The sequence below is a fragment of the Ixodes scapularis genome, unplaced genomic scaffold (genome assembly GCF_016920785.2).
Source record: "Ixodes scapularis isolate PalLabHiFi unplaced genomic scaffold, ASM1692078v2 PGA_scaffold12__126_contigs__length_90152505, whole genome shotgun sequence".
In the NCBI taxonomy this organism is placed as follows: Eukaryota; Metazoa; Arthropoda; class Arachnida; order Ixodida; family Ixodidae; genus Ixodes; species Ixodes scapularis.
Genome location: NW_024609838.1, coordinates 82,544,265 through 82,564,601, shown reverse-complemented (window position 1 = coordinate 82,564,601; position 20,337 = coordinate 82,544,265). Strand labels below are relative to the sequence as shown.

Here is a 20,337-nt window from a genome sequence, read left to right as displayed (position 1 = left end):
TGACGATGGTTGAGACTATATACCGGAACACGTTTTCAATAAAATTCAGTTGAAAGTTGCGCCTTGTTGTGTCCTCCGTAACTTTTTGGTGATCGCGATTTTTTAGGAATATTTTGCTTTATATCTTTCATTCGTGGTGACGACAAATCGTAACGACTACTATGTTAGATTCGTCCATTGCTGTATCGGGGCAGGCTGGGGCAGGTGATGCGAAGAGACGACCGTTCTTATCGGCACGATGTGATGTACTAGTGGGAGTTTTTTTTTTTTTTTTCTGAACTCGGCAGTGAAGTCCGTTTGAGGCTGCAGCGGATGTTCAACGACGGTACAGTGCAGTTCTGTCACCTTGCTGATAGCAACGAGTACTGTCGATGCGAGGACTCTTGACCTGACCTCTCGACGACTTCTATTCGAAGATTTCCGGGCATTTTCGCAGCTGCCGTGGCGAGTTCGTCACTGTTTTGAACTTCATCGGTCTCAGGCTTGACTTGGTTTTAGTAGTCATCTTACCCAGAGCCGTGTATTGAGAGTTACCTGCCTACTTATATCCATGATGTTTTGTCTTCAGCGATGTAGCGAGTAGAGTGTCCTTCTCGCGTTCGGTGAGATTTGGGGCCCCCGATGGCTCCTTCGCCTCAAAATGTGAGCACGAAAACTACTACCGCTGTCAAAATATCCTGTTATCAACCGATATTAAACACACAATCAAAGATGTAAAGAGCATTCGTGTTTATTTGAAGCTTTGACTTCTGTTATTGAAAGTTAAACGAAAAAATGATTGAATTTGGAGGCCTTTAATTTGTTACTCACCGAAGAAATACAGCGAAAAGCAGACGCCGACGACAACTACTACGGCAGTTTTTCTTTTTTTTTTTTTTTTGTTTTGTTTACATCACGTGATTCCTCTCCGCCAATCGTATTCGTCGCTCTGAGCATTCCCTAGTTTGCTCTGTTTGTCCCTAGAGTCCCTACGCAAATCCAGCGTTTAGCTAGGGGCGCGTCTGTAAATCCGGCTTAACGTTGGTGCAACCGGATTTTAAACCCGTGCTTACCTAAGCTCGGTTTAGGGCGCTAAGCCGGCTTAGGAAAGCGCCGCTTTGGGTTAAGGTAAGCGGCGTTGGTGCAACCGGCCCTTAGAGGTTGGAAAAAGTAAGGAAGAGACAAAACATGCATCACGTACAGCCCCGCTCGCGAACCTCGAGGGGTTGAGCTTTAACAGGGAATAGAAACCAACGGAACGAAAACAACGCGCACGTACCCTAGCTTTTGCAGCGACCGAACCAGCGACAGAGATACATACAGGCTACGAGGAGAAAATGTGTTTACGGAAACGAAAACGCGTTAATGTTTAAATAAACGTAATAAAAATAAATTACACGATGCCGCTACTTCTTTGACAGCTCTGCTTTCTAAGTCTGTTGCTGCAACTCCAATAAAACGGTGCGTTGTCCCTCCTGTTGCGTGGGCTTCTACCAGAGGTCGGCATATTAGATCGCCCTCACTCACCCTCACAGCCATACTCAGCTAAGCCCCTCACTCACCCTCACCCTCACAGCTACACTCACCTTCAGCCCCTCACGCACCTTCATCCTCACCAGCCACACTCGCCTTCAGCCCTTCACGCACCCTCACGCACACATTGCCCTCACGCCTTCACCCACTCATTGCCCTCGCGCCCCTCACCGCCCTCATACCCCTCGCGCACTCATGGCCCTCACGCCACTCACCGCCCTCACGACCCTCACGCACTCAACGCCTTCACGGCCCTCACTCACCCTCACTCATGAATTTTTCTGGTTGAGAAACTCACTCACCCTCACCTCACCTGTGAAGATGAGGGTGTGTGAGGGTGAGTGAGGGCCCTCATGAGTGAGGTTTGGCGAGGTATAGCTTCTACAGAAGCCCGTAGTGAAGCAGGTTCTCTCCGTCGCGATCACCTCAATTCTTGGGGGAAATGAAGTCGCGAGTTCGACAGTGATCGTTCTCAAGTTGCCAAAAAACACTTCCCGTTCGGGACACAACCCTTGCTTCAGTTTCCTCACCCTCGATCAACAATGCTGACCTTGCAGGGGCCTGGCCAGGTCGACCCGAATAGAACAGAACCTTTTTTAGGGGACGAACCTTTATGCGGCAGATTTGCCCCCCTGACGAACAGTCCTCCAATGTTCCGCTGTGACAGACGGGCCTGTTGACAGTCGTCCTGTGACAAATCGCCATGTGACGAATGGACCCCAACAATTCCAACGGTCACGATAGTTTCATTAACGCGGTTCCAAGGCCAAATTGCCGACAGGTGCGTTTCATTGAACTGCAACTCTACCACACACAAAAAAAAAAAAAAAAAAAAAAAAAAAAAACGAGTAAATAATCGAGTCAATTCTTGTACTGGAGACAGACCAACAGGCTGTTGACAAACAAGCTTGCGTTTGCCGGCAGCAGCACCACCGCAGTGCCGTGACACCAGGCAGCGAAGTATCGTCTGCTACTTTTGCAGGGGCTGTGGTGACGTCACAACACTGAGCTCCAATTGGTTCTGATTGGAGGATAGTGGGTAGATCTCAAGGCAGCTTGCTTTGAGGTCTGCTTACCATCCTTCAATCAGAGCCAATCGGAGCTCAGTGTTCTGACGTCACCACAGCCCCAGCAAAAGCAGCAGACGATACTTGCGCTCCGCATATTGTAGTCGACTTAATTTTCGCGACGGTCCAATTTTCCAAGGCACAAACACGTACAACCAAGAACACGCATACGAAAAGCGCGAGTCACTGGGCCTTCAATGTACACGTGATTAGTTTAGCGATGACAGAACAACTCAAAAAACAGTACACGCTCTTTGATTGGTACCGTCGGCTCGTACCGACGGCGACGCCCGGAGTGAAACGACCGGATGGCGGAGTACCTCACACTGGGTCCCAGACAGGTAAACCCCTCCCTTTCTTGTTTTCTGTTTTGTTTTAGTTACGGGTCCGCGAAGACTGGTTCGAATCGAACAATGCTTTGTCATTTACAGTCTTCGCAGTGCTAGGGAAACCTGTACACAGGCTCTCTTTGCGGAGATGGCGGAGCGCTCTTCGATTTGAAGCAGGATTCGCACACACCTAGTTCGAATCTAAAACAGAGTACACTCTCGTTTTCCTCTAAGTCCTAAATGAACAGACGAAGCTTCACAGTCATCGGTTCAACGCAGGAATAATAAAGTTCACGATCGCAAAAGTGATACGCAAACAACACTCCACGCTCAGCTGAGTGGCATGACCGCAAAAAACGTAAAAAAGAAAGCACGCGATGAGCAGCACGGAACACAACATGCGCCGCTGTTTTACAATGAAATAAAAAACGCACAAAAGCGCCGGAGTGACAGACGCACCCGCTGGCATCGTCTGCCTTTTTAACGTTGCAAAACAGACGCATAGATTTGCAGCTCATGGGTAAAAAACGCGCTTACCACTATACGTACAAAACACAAACAAGCGCGGCTGTTTCATAATAAAATAAAAAACGCACAGCAAAAAGAAATAAAAAAAAAAAAGGACACGTATTGTACGTTAGCGCCGGAGTGACTAACGCGGCCGCGGGCGTCGTCTGCTTTTTCATTGTTACAAAACATACGACATAGTTCTGCAGCTCATGGGTAAAAACGCGTTTACCACTATACGTACGTACACATACACCGCGACGTTCCTTCCGATAAGAAAAAGTCGAAATCGCTGTTTTAGAAACGCGTTCATCGGAAAAGAAGTCGAAACGGTACCTACCTTGCGAGCTGCAGAGCCGCTTCGTTTCTTTTCACCGGCAAGTCACAGACTGCCAACGACCGCAACTTCAACACGCCAATAACACGCCATATCTTTCCCAATTGCCTTCACTCTCGTTTCCTCAGTCAGCGCGGTTTAAAGATAGCGAACGCTGGCTTATCTCGCTAAGAAGGGGTGTGTGGCCTTTTTGATAGAAAGACAATGATCGAGAACATAGCGCCCAACACACAGCTCCCGAGCGTCCATCCACTACGACAGTGACACAAACCCTTCTGGCCAAGGTTGACCATCAGACCCGAAGGCCAAAAACAAGCTTAGCTCACGCCGGACCTTCATTAATTATTTATTTTATCTGCTTTGATCGTTCACTTCGGCGTCCGTCGCCGCAGCGTACAGGTAGGCACAAAGCGCACGCACCTGCCGTTCGAGCGTTCGAGAGTAACACTTTCTAGAGTAGCAGTCCCATCGAAAGCCAACTACGCTAACAATCGCAATGAAAGTTAATTTACATAAACCTGTCGGGCCCGTCGAGAGCGACAAACGTCTCGAAAGTACGGATTCCCGAAACCAAATCCGCCGAACCCAGCAATTCCCAACAATTCCGGTTTCGGCCATGTTGACACAATGTTGCTTGCGCAGATCAACTAGATTGGCTGAAACGAGCGAAAGTTTAAAAACAACCGTTTAGAAACGACTACCAGACGGATCAAAATGTCATCGCTAAAATTACTTGCAGAAAACAACTGACAGTGATGTCATATATTGTGCAAAACATCACTTATCGAAAAGTTTTTACGACACGTTTCACGTAGCTATCGGCAGATGGCGGGGCGAGCCCAATGCCCGCCTTTTTGCAAGCAGATTGTTTACGTCAGTTGTTGCAGTTGTTGCGATGATTACAGCGTGAACCGTCCGATAAGTGTACCAAATAAGACACTCATAACTTTTATATGGCTTCCTCGCACTATGTGTAGTACGTGTGCTGTCCTGCCTTGCCCGTACGGTCACGAGGAAGGATCAAGATGCCTCCGGACAACGCAGCATCGCCGCTCGAGTACGTCGACAACACGCCGACAAGAGGTCCGCATTTTTCTTTTAATTCATTCCAGTTTTTCTATCGCGTGAATGGAACGTAAGAGCACCGACCCGTGTTAGCTGCGTCTCTTCCACTCTAAGAACCCATTCAATCTTTTCGATAATTTTTAACAAGTTCATGAAATCATGCCCGCTCTGCTACATTGCTACGTTTCATGTTTACTTTCAGAACAAAGTTCGTTCTTCCTAATGACATTTACTTGTTTTGTTCCGCTGTGTAGGGTTTCTACGTCGCAGCAAACCCATCCCAACATTATAAAAGAAAAAAAAGAAACGAAAAAAAAAAGGATAAAAAGTAAAAGATACAGGTGTCACTTCAGGAAAATGTCCCACAGGTGTCTGCAATCCCGTAGACGTGATTAAAACGAGGCGGTCAGTTACCATTTTACTCCGCCTCTCAAAGTATGAGTGTACCACGATTATAGATTAGATTAATGTTGTAATTAAATCGTTAAACTGCAGGTTTTATACTACGTTACTTTCCCGATTACATTCACAAGTCGCGTGACTAAAGCCATTCATCTGACGCTTAAAAAGTAACGATTACTGGCAAGTTTATTTAATTAAAAATTAATTAATTACTTACGTGGCTAGTAGAACAACTACCAAATTGTGCCGGTCCGAAAAATAAAAAAGTATCGATTATTAATTCATCACTATTTCTGCCGTTTGCATACTCAACAAGGTTTCTGCATAGAGGGGATGACAGCAGTGACGTCACATAATTTACGCCATATTCATTTCAAATAATTGAAAGAACGAGTGATCTAAAAACAGGCTTGAAATTGAGAGTAAATTCTGCGGCTCGGAGGCAATACATTTTCAGTTGGCGTTGCTGGATCTTACGTACTCAATATGCAATAACCCGTAAAATTCAGTAAATTATTGAGGAGTTTCAGCGACGGTGTCACCGCCCTGGCGGCCGGTCGCCGAAAGAGAACGAGGGGGATAGGTTCGCTGGGCGGTGGCTTTGTGTATATGCGTTGGTCGCGAACGTAGGCTTATAAACTTCGGCAGCAAGAATATTACGCGGCTCTAGTGTTTCGGTACGAGCAACAGAGGTGACACGATCTGCTACGACCAGCTACGACCACCCGCCGCAGCGATGCAGGCGTCGAAGGAGCGCAACCTGTGTACTACGCTGTCAGCCGCCGTCGCCCGACGCAGATCGTTCGGCATTCAGGGCTTTCCGCCCCGGGTTCTTCGCTTGTACTTGGAACCGAGTATTATTTACTGTGCTTGTGTATGTGCTCAGTGGCTGGATATGGACCTCATAGAGCAGTTCTTCAGACTCAACAGCGATTCAAAGTTGACGGCGGAAGGGCTTGCGGCAACGCTTTCGGTTGGTTCACGGCTGCGACGACTACACGGATAAATTTTAAGATTGGTGCTAGCAAGGTGGGCCATAGTCGCTTTATGTTGACACGATTTTGAGTGTAAGTACTCCGTGCAAAGGCGAATCTATCGCGTTTCTAATCCGCCTTTGTTTTTGTTGTTTTTAGCACGCACGACCGACTGCTAAGCAAATGCTTCTGTACCGATCATGGAGTGAATGTCTTCGGCCTTACATTGCGGAACGCCCAATAAAAAGTCATATTCGTTCAGCAAGAAAACTTCCCTTTCGAGTGACCTTCTGATTGATAATTTCTCCCGTACTTAAGTGCTTTAATCAACACGATCGATTAAGTTTGCTTCCCTAGTTAGGACTTTTTGTGCTACATGCGGCACTAACGCTTGGCACGATGTTTGCCACTGGTGGTATTGTGAATTGGTTTACTTCCAAAGCTAACAGTGTGACAGGTGGGACCATTCAATTTGCTAAAAATGTGATGATATGGGAATTTCGTTGCATAACTAGCGTTTTACGTTTAAGATTGATAAGAAACATGCTCATGTGATGATGCATGTCTACAGCATAAGCTTTGCAGATCCAGAATAGATGTGCTATAGGCTACAGCCTCAAGGTGTTTAATGGACCAAATTGGTGATTACACGGCAATAAATGTTGTGGTGAAAAACTGCCCATTGACTCGGTGAGTTTTGATTGTGACCATTGGTGTGCTGTTGGCAAATTAGATAATGGCACACCTTTTCCCTGACCATCTGGCTTCAAGGGGCATTGCATCTAGATGTGCTCAAATATCTTTATTTCAAGGTTCAGTGGACCCCTCTGCATCATTACAGGAAGGCAGTCTCAAGCCACAACAAACAGCAGTGAATATACAATGCATAATAACAGGCACCAGTGTCCAGGCGTATAGTCCGCAGTAATCAGTTTGAGCCTAAAAATGTTTCTGTTTTGTTTAGATAGTTTGCATTTGTTGTATAATCCGCAGGGCCCGATTTCCGCGCCCAGTGCATAGTCCGCCAAGCTGGTGCGTTGTGTCTTCGTGCTTTTTTTCCTGGGTGGCATTTTCTTCAGAAGTTCTTCGGTGAACCTGAGCCTGAAGAACTGCTTTTGAGGCCCATATCTAGCCACGGAGCACACACAAGCACAGAAAATAACACTCGGTGCCAAGTACAAACGAAGCACCTGGGCGGAAAGCTGTGAATGCCAAACGAGCTGCGTCGGGTGACGGCGACTGACTGCGTTGCGCCCCTTCGACGCCTGCATCGCTGCGGTGGGTGGTCGTAGCTAGTCGTAGCGAGATGATCTTCACTTCAAGCAAGAAATCTTGTTATACCATAGTCAAGATATGTGTGCAAGTGTTCGACGACGTGGGCTCTCTCACGTTGGTGCAGTTGTCATCAAGAAAGGTGCATATCAACAATGTTGCGTGTTTGAGGCTGAAACTATGACGCATACTTATCTAAACCTAAATTTATCGGTCTGCGGCTACAAACATTTTCGTTGACGTTGCTTAGATGATGTAACCGTTCAGGCCTCGCATTAAATGGTGTTGCGACTCCTCGGTTGTGTATGAAAACCTATTTTTGCCCTAATAAAAGACATTTCCAAAAGGACATGTGTCTTCTGCTGATACATATCTTCCAATTTACAATGCAGAGGCAAACAGAAAATCAACCGCATACATCTACCACTTAGCATAAGCACCTTTGGCATTCATTCTTGAGCACACTCAAATATCAGCTTAGTTTGGTCTTGTTTTAGAAGCTTTGCCCTGTTCTGTAAAAATAAAACAGTTAAAAAAGCTTTACCTTCGTTCTCCTTCTTGCATTTAATACAGACTTGTTTGTCAGCAGATATCACCGTGGCACATACAACTCGAATGACCGATGAGACTATTGCTATTACAATAAAGCTTTCCACAAGAGCCAAAACGAGGCTTGTAGGGGTGCAAAAGCACATAGAAATGAGATTGGCACTTCCGGGGATTGTTTACATTACGCGTAAAAACAGGACGACCGGCGACCAGCTGATCGCAAGATAACACCAAGGATACCGATGTTTCGATACGCAGGATAAAGACCTCAATCGTCCCTTGTATGCTGCAGTTGTCATACTTTCTATCCAACCGCTTTTTTGCTCAATTAACTAGAACAACCGAAGAGTTCGCGACACCTTTTAATGCGAGGCCTGAATGGTTACATCATCTAAGCAACGTCAACGAAAATGTTTGTAGCCGCAGACCGATAATTTTAGTCTTAGATAAAGTACGCGTCATAGTTTCAACGCGCGAACATTGTTGATATGTACCTTTCTTTGGACCCGCGTATATTCGGTTCAACTTGATGACAGCTGCACCAGAAATGAGAGCTCACGTCGAACACTTGCACACATATCTTGACTCTGGCAAGATTTCTTGCCTTCAACTGGCTTGAAGACTTCATCTGTAGCATCACGATAGGTCTTGGTTGAAACGATGATCATCTCGCACACGGCAACAAACAGAGAACTACACGCTTTGTTTTATTTATACGCTACCGGTCTACGGGCGTCGCAAATCTATCCCCCTCTTGTCCGCCATGTTGGATCGATCGGAGCGCCCCCTATATTCGCTGAAACTCCTCAATAATCTTTTTCGAATGTCCATGCCATCTGGTAGCTACTGCGCCGATTATCCGTGCGTGCGTGCGCGTGCGTGCGTGCGTGCGTGGGTGCGTGCGTGCACTCTGAACATGTATTGGACATGAGGGTTGCGTCGGCATTCGGCGTGAACTCGGCTCCCATCGAGTGCTACGTCAGCGTTCGACAAGGACTCGGATCCAATCACACGCTTCGTGTGCCCAAGAAAAGTATGACGTCACTGCTCCAAACAAACCGTTGCTAGGAGCGTTGCTATGGGCGTTACTATGGGCGAATACGTGGGATTGGATTTCGTTCTGAAAGAACGAGTAAATCAGCCTTGGGATTTGAACGTCTAGAAGGAATATATATGTATATGAAGCTTAGAACTCGCACTTCCCACGTCAGAAGTTTGCCGAGAAGCGGCTGTCTCTTAAATATTTGCGATGGTAGCTTCCTTTCCTCGAGACGTCTAGAGGTGCCTGCAGGACTGCAGCAAACGACGGATACATGCGGAATATCTGAAGTATGTTGTCTGCAACAGTTTGAATTGTTTGTATAATGACGCGATTTTGGTCTCGTATTTATTGGGAGCATGGCACGTCTAAAAAAAAACTTGTAGGTTTGTAAACAAAAATAAAAATTGAATTTTTGTGCAATAAGGGATACTGTCTGACAAAAATCTTGACACGTATGGAGATCTAAAAATACAGCGAGAGTCTGTTTAGATCATATTATCAAAGCAGCATCAGAACCTATTTGATTTTGCAATTTACGTGCATTGTAACGAAGGGGTAATTATGTTCAACATGATTGGTTCGAACCCCGAAAATCCTTTTACACGCTCGCAATATGGGTCTGTGTTACCTACCAAAACACACACCCATATAGTAGCCATTGCGTGTAGCCATCGCACCGAGAAAAACATCCTGCTGGTTACTTTTTAAAGTAATTTTGTAATTGACGAGTTACTTGTTTTGCGGGAGTAATTTGTAATTTAATTTCGTTGCAAGTATTTATAGCAGATTACTTTAACTACTCGTTACTTTTCTAAAACTATGAATATAATACAGAAACTGGAGTAACATGAGCAGGCAATTAAGCAGAAGCATAAAAATAGTAAGTTCACCAAAATAGAAAACATCTTGAAGAGGAGAACAACCGAAGAGGAAACAGGATTTTTTGTATGACCAGTAACTAAAACCGCCAGAATATAAAAAAAAAAAAAGAAAAAAAAAACTGCGCCGATTTTACTCAATAAGATTAATAATTTAATCAAACGTTTCGTCTCCCATGCCGGAAACATCAGTGAAACCTTGAAGTGATTCCCGGCTTTTGGAATATTTTTGCATTAAAACCACTAGACAAACTTGCAAGGCATATACAAATATCCGAAAAAAAAAAAACAAAGAGCAAGAAGGCAATGCCTCTAGGCGTTATCTTGCTTTGGGACAAAAAGAACAACATAAATAGTTTGTTTCTGCTCTTAGAATTACGCCAGTACAAGGAGCTTTTGCCTCAGAGACGTTCAGCATAAGCGTGCCTTTATCACACTCGAGTCTGTAATTGTGTAAAAGGGCGTACCATCAAAACGCAATATCGGTTCATGGTACATTTAACGCCAATTTATGGCGGCCATGTGCCCCGAATTTTAAACAGCATAAAAAGAAATGGTGCTGACAGAAAGAACACACACAAAAAAAAATAAAAAATAAACATCCCAGTGGCGGTTGGCGATCGGCTGTCACAGGTTACTTTTTCGCGCTCCACGAAAAGCAAAGTCTTTCTTTAGAAAAAGACGGCTGTCTTCCTGAGGATTTCAAAAGTTTAGCTTTTTACTTGCTGCAGCTTGTTAAACCAAGTTTAAAGGGATGCTGAACCGAAATCTGGATTCCACAAAGCACGGCGGCAAAAGCATGCGAGGGGATGCTACACATATCAAAACATCACTCCTACAACGATATATAAAACCGATGACCGTATTTTTTTTTTTTTTTTTTTTTTTTAAGAAAAGGAGGCGCATTTGTATGATATGTTCACGTCATGTTTCTCCGAGAAGAGTCGAGAAGGAGAGAATAAAACGGCCTCGGGCGTCTTCCCCGCCTCACCGCCTTGAGAGGGCGAAGCAAAGAGAGGAGGAAACGTGATATCTTGACGTCACGCGCCTCGTCAACCTCCTTCAATCTCGACCTTTTTCTTTCTTTTTTTTTTTTTTTTTTCAAAAGTACGGTTGGCGATATGAGATATCACCTCACGAGTGGTGTTGTAGGGATTGTAGCGTCCCGCCTACAGCTCCTGCATTGTTTTCTGAAATCCAAATTTCGTAAAAGAGATATTCTGCCCAAGTAGTCGTGTCAGTGGAAGAAAATATAACGCGCAGTAATTGCTTCGAATAGGTACATGAAAGGTCTGAAACCTCTGACAGCGTCTATACCTCCTAACGGAGGTAGACGTTGCTACTGAGCATGCGCACCGCTAGCTTTGTCTGCAGAATTCCCGTGGTCATTTCCGGTCGCCGTAAGCTAGCGGGATGGTGGGTGCGGTGGCAGCTTTTGCTGCCTTTTTTCTTAAATGCAATATTTTCGATTCAGAAGGACTACCATATGCGGGCTATGAGAAATGGAAAGTAGCGTGGCAAATCTTTTTGGAAAACATGAAAATTGTTTGTCTTGTTTTCTCGATAAAGTGTACGGAAAAAGTAACGTGAAAGTAATTTGTGACACGAGTAAAGCAATCCGTTACTTTTCAGTGAAAGTAATTTGTAACGGTAATCCATTACATTTGAGGCCCATTAATTTGTAATTGTAATTCGTTACATTTTTTGAGCAACGGTCTCGTTTTAAGTAATACCCCAGATAGCGAAGGAACTGGATCAGAACACCGGAGAGGTTTATTTATGTCGCTGACAGTCCACTTGATCGCACGAATGTGCACTGAAGGAACTTGTGTGCCGTCAGAACTCATTGAAACGTGTGCTGGCCCGGCCTGCAGTTCGACGTTGATGCACTTCACGTCGTCGTCGTACGCAACGTTCCTCGTACGTGAGTCGGCTTCACAGCGTTTTCACCCTTCTCAACCATTCTGAACGCCTCCACGGCCAGGCGTTCGTGCGCTCGCGTACCTCGGGCGTCGATCATAGCTGTGCACGGGCACCCTCCGCTTCCGAAATCCCACAGAAAGTTGACACCGAGGGTACAAATTTCGTCGTCACCAACCTAATAGACCTTTCGCTAAATTACCCAAGCAACAAGGTCCAAGGAGCATGCTATGACTGTAGAGTTCCTGTATAGGCTCCTTGCGGGAGCCAGAGTTGCGCGTCTGTTTGCCACGTGCCGCTTTTCGCCAATATCGATCGCGTGAGGAGCACAGAATCCAGCGCCGTGCAGGAAACTCACCGATATGGTCGCTTCGCCGACGTTGCATGGACCCCGGCGTATGTTGCCCTGCTTTTGCCTCCTTCTCCCCCTCTTCTGTTTTCCATGCGTGCCCGGCGCCGCTATTCATCGAATTTAGCCACGTGACAAGCAAAGAATCCAGGGCCGTGCAGGAAAGCCGGCGCTACGGCCACCCGCCGAGGATGAACCGCAACTCTTTTACCATATAGCTATGTAATAACTATCAACTGCTGCTCGCGTCCCAAGCGACTTCTGGTCGCTCCGTCTTTGCAAGCTTTCATACTGCGCGAAACACAATGACACATAGGAGAGAAATACGTATAGGACAAGGCGTTTGTATTTCTCTGTGTCATTGTGTTTTGCGCTCTTTTTCATCACGAACGTTTACCAATTGCCCAAGTGTCCATCCTTGCAAGCCTTTCGATCTCGCTTATGTCACCAGTGCTAAAAAGCATAAATGCAACACGCAGTTGGAGATTTAACGAGGGCCCTCGGCTGCACAGTTTTACGTCTTGGTGGAGGCAAGTTGGTTCTTGAAGCAAAAGCCGAGAACAAACGGCATCTTGCACGCGCGTTCGTCAACAGCTTATGTTGGTTATTTACGTCTAACCTCTTACGTGGGGAAGGCGAGGGCGTGCGGCACGTATACCTACATTTCCAGCATTCTCGTTGATGGGTAATTTAGCAGTAGGTCTAATGAATTCAGTCGCGCGCTCCCTCAGAAAGGCCCACCGAAACCGCGAAGCCATCGTGTCGACTGCTAGGAAGACAAAACCGGTTGTGAAACTTTATTACGAGCTTTTATCGTCGCCTTATCTCACTAAGACGATAGAGAGTCTTCCTAATTAGATACTATAGGAAGACACGATGCTTACGAGGAATTATTTTTTTTTTTTTTATCGGACAGATTTTCAGCTCGCGTCGCATGCATTTGGCCATAACAACGGGGGGTTTGTTGGAAGTGTCATGTGTTGACGTCATCGCTTACGGGGGTCATTCAGCAAAGGGAGCAGGGAGGTACTTTTCACGGCGATCTATAATTTATATATTGTTCATGCAAACCAGGGTGCAACCGGATGTCTTCTACAGTCACCGCGACAAAGCGGAAACGGCGTGGCTTTCGAATGCCTCCAGCACCATGCCTTCTGCCGAGCTTGGCTGCGTGCTGGAGACGCCCAAGCGTTGTCGAAGGCCTCGCACTGGAGGCGGCGCAACAACCGAAGTACCTTGTCAAAGACTCTGTCTGCCTGGTACCCGACCTGCACGCGGTACTCCTCTCAGGGGTCTGCCCGACGCAGGGATCATGCGCGGGAGATAGCGACGTGCGAGTATGTCTTGTACAGAGATAGCTTTGACACGGTGTGTCCTGCTGGATTTTTGCTCAGAAAGATTTCCAACGAAAGAGAAGCGAAAAAGGTGACATACACATCTGTCGAGTGAAAACAAATATTTCAGGAATTAAAAAAAAAGGAGAGGGGGGCTTTCATGACGATAGCCTGTAGTCTTAAAATACCTGCTAAATTTTTAAAACAAACTAGCCCCTATTTGGAAAGCAAGTAGTCACGTAGTCTCTTCCGAGTCAGAACGCCGTTTTATGTTACTTGATCATGTGGCGAGGACACTCTCGTGGGAAACAAAAGAACCAAAACATAAAACAGGTACTCACTCGCTCTTGCATCTCATCTCCTGGCATCGTGTCTGGTCGGTTGGCCGCTATACAATGTCTCCGATTCAGGGATGCTCCGTACACAGTATTACGCTCTTTCGTGCGTCAACCTCGTGTGTTTTTCTCTCTCTACTCCTTCGTCCCGGCTCATCGAGAGACCGAACACCTGCCCATCTCTCTTTCCCGGAGGAGGAGGCCATGTTAGGGTGACCGCGCGTTGCAAACACTTCCGATAGACCCGCGGGCGTCGGTACAATTTATCTTCCGCAGAAATCTGCCGATTGCACCGACTGAAACCATGCTGGGGCCCAGGCGCTTTGCTGTGGAAGCAATAGGCGAAACAATTGATGACGGAACGATCGATTTCGCTCGTCGGACGTCCGGATACCTCGCGGCATGATTGATGTACGCAAAAACGGTTGAGAAACGAGCATTGACAAATGATCGTGCAAAAATAAGGGAAGCTGTCGCTCAAAACTTTGAGCATTTTTTTTTTTTCTTTCTACCGTGAAAAATTGCGTGAGTTATACGGCCAGAGGGACATGGTATGGGGGGCTAGTCGTCACGATAAGTCGGATAATGAACTGAAATTTGTTTATGATCATTTGCGAAAACAAACATATGGTTCCAATTAGAACCTTGCTGAGCGTCGTCGAAAACCACTAGATCATTGCATTTTTAAAAGATTTGGAGCGCGTGGACCGCTAAGGTGGTTTCTCAGAACGCCTATTTATGGTCATAACCTAACCATAGCCTCCTCTGTACTGACAAAGCCTGGCAGATCGTTACGAGAAAGCGCCAGACAACGGATCAGGGGAGAGACGCGTGACGGGCGCCCCGCTGCGGCGAGACGCCGAAACACACTTCTCCCGGACGATGGAGTGTCCGCTCCTGCTCTTCGCGTTCCTCCCGCTGCCGCTTCCTTTCTCGTCGGGTTTAGACATGCCCTCCGAGATCCTGAAGCTCGCGCGCTTCGGGATCTCGGAGGCCATGATTTGAAAACCATGTTTCGGGTCCTCACCGCCGCAAAAGCTGTGCGCTGTCTACAGGCTCCCCGAAAAATCCTCTGTGCTACCAGATCCTCGCGCTCCAAATCTGCGACCGGGCACTCTATGGCTCGCGACCGGGCGCTCTGTGGCTCTTTCGTCGAACTGCCAGGCTTTATGCATATACACTAACTCATGTTTACAAACAAACCGGAGCGCCCCTAGCGGACGCCACCGACGCCGCGCATGCGCGATGGGGGTGTGGGCGAGATGCTCGCCTTCGCCCATAAACAAACCATTGGAATGGGATGTTGTCGGCGTCGGTGTGAGTCCCCGTGCTCTTTTTCGCGTTGGAATCGTTGATTCTACGTCTTCCTGACAATATCTGACTGCTTGAGCGAACTCGGCGAAATTAACGAGGCTCGTTACACCGCAAAACTTAGCGTGAATAATGTAACATGCGGCGATTCATTCCGCGTGGACGCCACAGAATGGACGCTAAAGCCTGATTCGCATGGTGAGGTTCTGCTCGCTATTTTCAGTCATGACGTCGTTCGGGCTGCAAAAGCCTTAACCGTAGCTCAGATGTCGACGTGGATACTGAAAATCGCAAGCAGAATCGGATCAAGTGAGTCAGGCACAACAAGTCGGTGATGGCCACTGCATGGTAACAATGATCAACATCTCCTTGTGTCTGCTGCTTCCATCAAGCCTGCTTTCCAACCCTCAAACTTAGGTCTTTTGAGGTCTGCAGTTTTTATGCAATTACCGGGTCAACGTTTGGTCTACAGACGGCCGCCTGTAAGAGCAGACGACAAGCAGAAACGTTTGAGAGAGCAGATGATAGCTCGAACGATGAGCCGGCCGTTTGAACTTGATGACGCACCGAGCGTAGTCCGCAGGTGGTCCGTGCAACTTGACGGTTTTCCCGCGTTCATGTTGAAACAAAACATATAAATCTGACGACCACAAGTATTCGTGAATTTAATCCAAAGTGCTTCCCGCTCAAGCAATCGTGGTCCGACGGTGTCTGTTTTTGCTTTTTCACTGCCCCTATTCACTTTCTCGGACGAACCAAGGAGGCAGAAAACGCATGAAAACTGACCTTCAAACCTCTCCCAACTCCTTTGGTACAGCCGCAGACGCGGGGTTTCGACGACAAAGCAGGTTTTTGTCCTGTTTCTTCCAAACTAACGCAGGAATACGCGTCCCCCATAGTGACTTCCGCCCACAGCCCCAGACCGGAAGTGCGCTTGACGCGTCACCACCGCGCCGTGACGTAACAGAAATGAGTTCATAACTCAATCAAAAACACACACAAAACAATAAGATTAAAATTTGGTACCCGTCCAATTTCCGTTTTAAAAACAAAATCAAAAACCGCGACACGCCCGTGTTTTTTTTTTTTTTTTTTTTTTGCGATTAGAAGAAATCAGAGGGCGCCATCGGAAGTACGACAGCCCAGAGTCGTGTATACAGAGTTTGGTCAATGGGAGGCACGGGCAGAGCCAGGGAGTGCACCAGACGCAGAATGAGGGCTTGGTATCAGAGACGGCAAAATTACTTTCAAAAAGTAATTAAATTACATTGCTAATTACTTTCCTGAAAACTGCAAAAAATTTAATTAAATTACTTTACAAATTACAAGTAATGACATTACATAACAATTACTTTACAAACGTAATGAAATTACTTTGACATTACTTTTGAACACTTGAGGCAGTAATTCGTGCTCATATTATTTGCCGTATACACCAACACAGTGATTACAAAACAAGCCCTCGTTTGCCCACACAGCGCGTGTATATATAACAACCAAACCCGGGAAAAGCGAGGCGCTGCGCATGCGCAGTGCCGAAAGCAGCGCCACCGCAGTGATTTGACGTCAAAGAGCTGAGTTGGTCTATATGTACCAAAACTCAGATCTTCGTGTTTGCACCGCAACAAGCTTAAGTGCCTCAAAGTGAACCATACTGAACAGTGGTTTCGCTGGCGCACACGACCTAAGTGTTACACATTATGAATATAGCTTCTTTAGATGAGACTCAGAAAGAGTCGACTCACCGGTTTCGCTGTTCGTTCAACGGTGAATGTTCTTACTAAAAGGGTGATATGTTTCCGTCTTCCGGATTTAGAAGTTGTAGTCCGTGTCAGTTTGTTAAGTCGGGCAATGGCAGTTCTTACAAAGAGTCGTCACGTGAAACATTTCCCTTCCGCCTCAGACGCAATCTAGTTCTATTTTCCCAAAAGCACTCACGTACTATACTCGGCAACAACTTTTCTTTGCAATGCATTGAAGAGGAGGAGAGCCCGCGCACAGCTTTATTCAGCGCTTAAAATGGAAGAGGGAACGCGGGCCTGTACCCTCCACTGCATTGCCAAGAAAACTTGTTGTCGAGTATAGTTGACCTATTCTCGGTCATTCCTTCCAAGGAGAATTTTTCCCAAACACCCAAAGAGCCCAAGTTTTTGCGCATTGTCACACAAAGGACATGGATAATTGCTAAGCAGAAACGTCGCCAGTTGAGGAATGGCGCGAGCTTCCGAAATTGTGTACTTTCCCAACAAACGGAGGGCGATAGGCTTATTCCCGAATAAACTTCCCAAGGGAAGGCAGCGAGGCATAGCGCGAGCGGCACCTGCTTTGCTCGAGGACGCACGAAACGTTCTGGGGCTTTGACAAGGCATTTGGAATTAACTATTTGTTCCGGTCGTTTGTTCTTCATACTGGTTGGAAGCTTGCGGTTTGACCTTGCTTGGCGAAAATACAAGGCTGCGGATCTGTTTGTCCTGTCCTCTCAGGTTTGAAATTATGTTTAACTCACTGGCGATGTGCCCGTCGCCTTGTAGCCCATGAGCCGTTCATCCCTAAGCTGAAGCACTGTCAGCTTAGGAATGAACGGTGGAAGCTACGTGTTTGTTGGAGCAGTCATACGTATATCGTTCGCCACGTAACCACGCATTCGTTTTTTACCGACGCGCAGAGAAAGGGACGGGACAGGTGATTAAAGGAAGGAGTTTGATTGGTTTTGATTAGCTTGCCGCTGCCACCGCACTGTCAGCTCAGGGATGAACGAAGCCTTTGTGCGCCTGTTCAGCTCCCCGTACGAGGCTTTGCGCTCAAGTGGCCGTCGATTGTTTTCTCTGGCGCTCTTTCACAACATTTCACCATGCAAAATAATTTTTCTCTGTTTTTTTAAGGTTGCAAACGATTTTTCTAATTTAGGACAAAAGTAATTTCAAAAGTGATAGTAAATTTCTCGAAATTATTGCCTGAAAGTTATTCATTACATTACTAAATTACTAGCCTAGAGAAGTAATTCATTACATTACTCGCTACTCCAAAAATTCATTTACTTACTGTAATTCCATTACAGACATGTCATTACTGTCATTTCTGCTTGGCATGCTCTCTTGGCGAACTAGAAGCCGAAAAAAATCCCCTAGCGGTGGTAGTGAGAAACAGTTTTGGTCGTTTTAATAAGCGCGTAAGAGTAAAGGCCCGTTCACACTCTTGCAACCGAGTACGATCGAGAGGGACCGGACCGGTTTTTTAGCCTCTTGTGACTTCTTAGGACCAGCTCCGCTGCATCGCATCCGGTCCTAAGAAGTCGCAAAAGGCTTAAAAACTAGGGGTGTCGCGAACTTTTGTCGAACCACATTTTTAGGTCGAACTTTCGGGGTTCGACTGGGTCGAACCGGTTTGACGAACCTTCGACCTTTTCACCAGATTCGACCGGTTCGACTTTGTGGACAGTGTGGCCAGACCTTGATACAAGCATGTCTAGGTTTGGAGAATTTTTTTTTATGAAGAGGTTTTTTTTTTATTTTATAAACAGTTGCAATTAAAATGAACTAATTCTAATCACTAAAGAAGTTAATAACTTAATTGTTTGTACTGCGTTAACTGAAATAACCAATGAGCGCTGCCCTTTATTCATCACTTAGCCATCACCATCCAATCCGAAGCCAACTGGTCAGCCTGTCGCGTATGGGCACACGAGTCGAACCTCAATACAAGGTTCGTCGAATTTTCCACTAAAAGTTCGAAAAAGTCGAACCTGGTCGAACTCGAACCCCGGCCGGTTCACGACATCCCTATTAAAAACCGGTCTGGTCTCTCTCGGTCGTACTCGGTTGCAAGAGTGTGAACGGGCCTTTAAATGTAGTAGCCCTTCATGGTTGAAAATAGGGTGCACGTGTTGTTTTCATCATGATCACGCAGAAAGATGTAAGAAACGAATGCGCCGCTCGAACTCTGTTTTGCTCGGACAGAGTGTGACCGCTCGGACGGCAGACTACCGGCCCTCGGCGTTTGGCGTACGGATTATGCCGATTGTTTCGCTAGTCGCACTCTTCCACTATGATTTTGGATGACCGTGATTGCAACATCACGCGCACCATACTTTCAGTCACCGAGAGTTACTCTGATGCACTTATCAAGTTTGTTTCTCGCGACTACCGCCAGGGTATTATTTCCGTGGTGATGGATGAAGAAAGAATAAACAATTAAAACAGGGACAACACAACCACATCTTTCAACTAGCAACAGACGAGTAAACTTTCAACAGCGAGCAGCCGACTATACCCAGTAGGAGTAGGGGAGAGAAGGAAAGATAAAACACGCGAAGTGCAAGTCAGGGTGGTAGGGTTATCTCGGATTTTAAAAATTCAACCTCAGTTTTCGTCAGCAGGAGGGAAGGGTTTGACACGTTGTGTTTTGCTGTGGTCATGGCGAATGATTCTATGATTTCCCTGCCGAATCTACTGTCATGCCCCCCAAGGATTTTTGTGTCATCAAAGAGTGGATGACAACGCAAACACGAACGGGCATGTATGACTATGGGATGATAAGAATCTGGAGAGGCCTTAGAAACTTCGTTGTGATGTTCGCGGAGTCTGTGATTGGTGCATCTGCCGGTCTGTCCTATGTATTGATGGCCACAGCTCAAGGGGATGGAGTAAACTTTCTTCTCTTTGCATGGAATGAATTTCTTTTCGTGTTTGACAGTGCAGCCAGTCGGAATCCGGTTGTTGTTCACTTGTTGACAGAGTTGTTTAAGACGCATGCGGCACGAGAAGACAACATTCGTGTCGAACTTTGAGGCAATGGATTTTATCCGGTGGGCTGAATTGTGTACGTAAGGAATGACGGCGAATCGGGCTTTCTTTTTTGTGGCTGGTGACTGGCGATCAGGCCCGCGAATCATCCTTTCCATTACAGATCGGAGAAGGTCGACGGGAAACCCTGCCCTGACAAGCCTCATGTGCTGCAATTTGAAGCTATCTTCTGAAAGATGACAGCAAGACTTCGTGAAGGATGAAGAAAACAACGATTTGATGATACCGTGTTTTACCGACTTCGAATGGGCGCTAGAAAACGGTAGGACAGGTTTGGAAGACCTTTGTTGAAAGGCCCAGCAGAGTCCAGTGGCACTGACATGAAGCCGCAAATCTAGGTACTGAAGACCTT

The 20,337-nt window shown here is 46.4% G+C and overlaps 2 protein-coding genes across 3 annotated transcripts in view; one reads left to right on the top strand and one right to left on the bottom strand.

Annotated features, from left to right (window-relative positions):
* LOC8025508 overlaps positions 1–20,337 on the bottom strand; it is a 177,722-nt gene that overhangs the window by 152,840 nt on the left and 4,545 nt on the right. The gene's annotated exons all lie outside the window — the stretch shown is intronic.
* Positions 4,577–20,337, top strand: part of LOC8052000 (battenin) — a 69,501-nt gene continuing 53,740 nt past the window's right edge. The window contains exon 1 of the mRNA XM_029980015.4: positions 4,577–4,835. Within this exon, the coding sequence (XP_029835875.2) occupies positions 4,778–4,835 (58 nt within the window). The 5' untranslated portion in view covers positions 4,577–4,777. The remainder of the gene's footprint in view (positions 4,836–20,337) is intronic.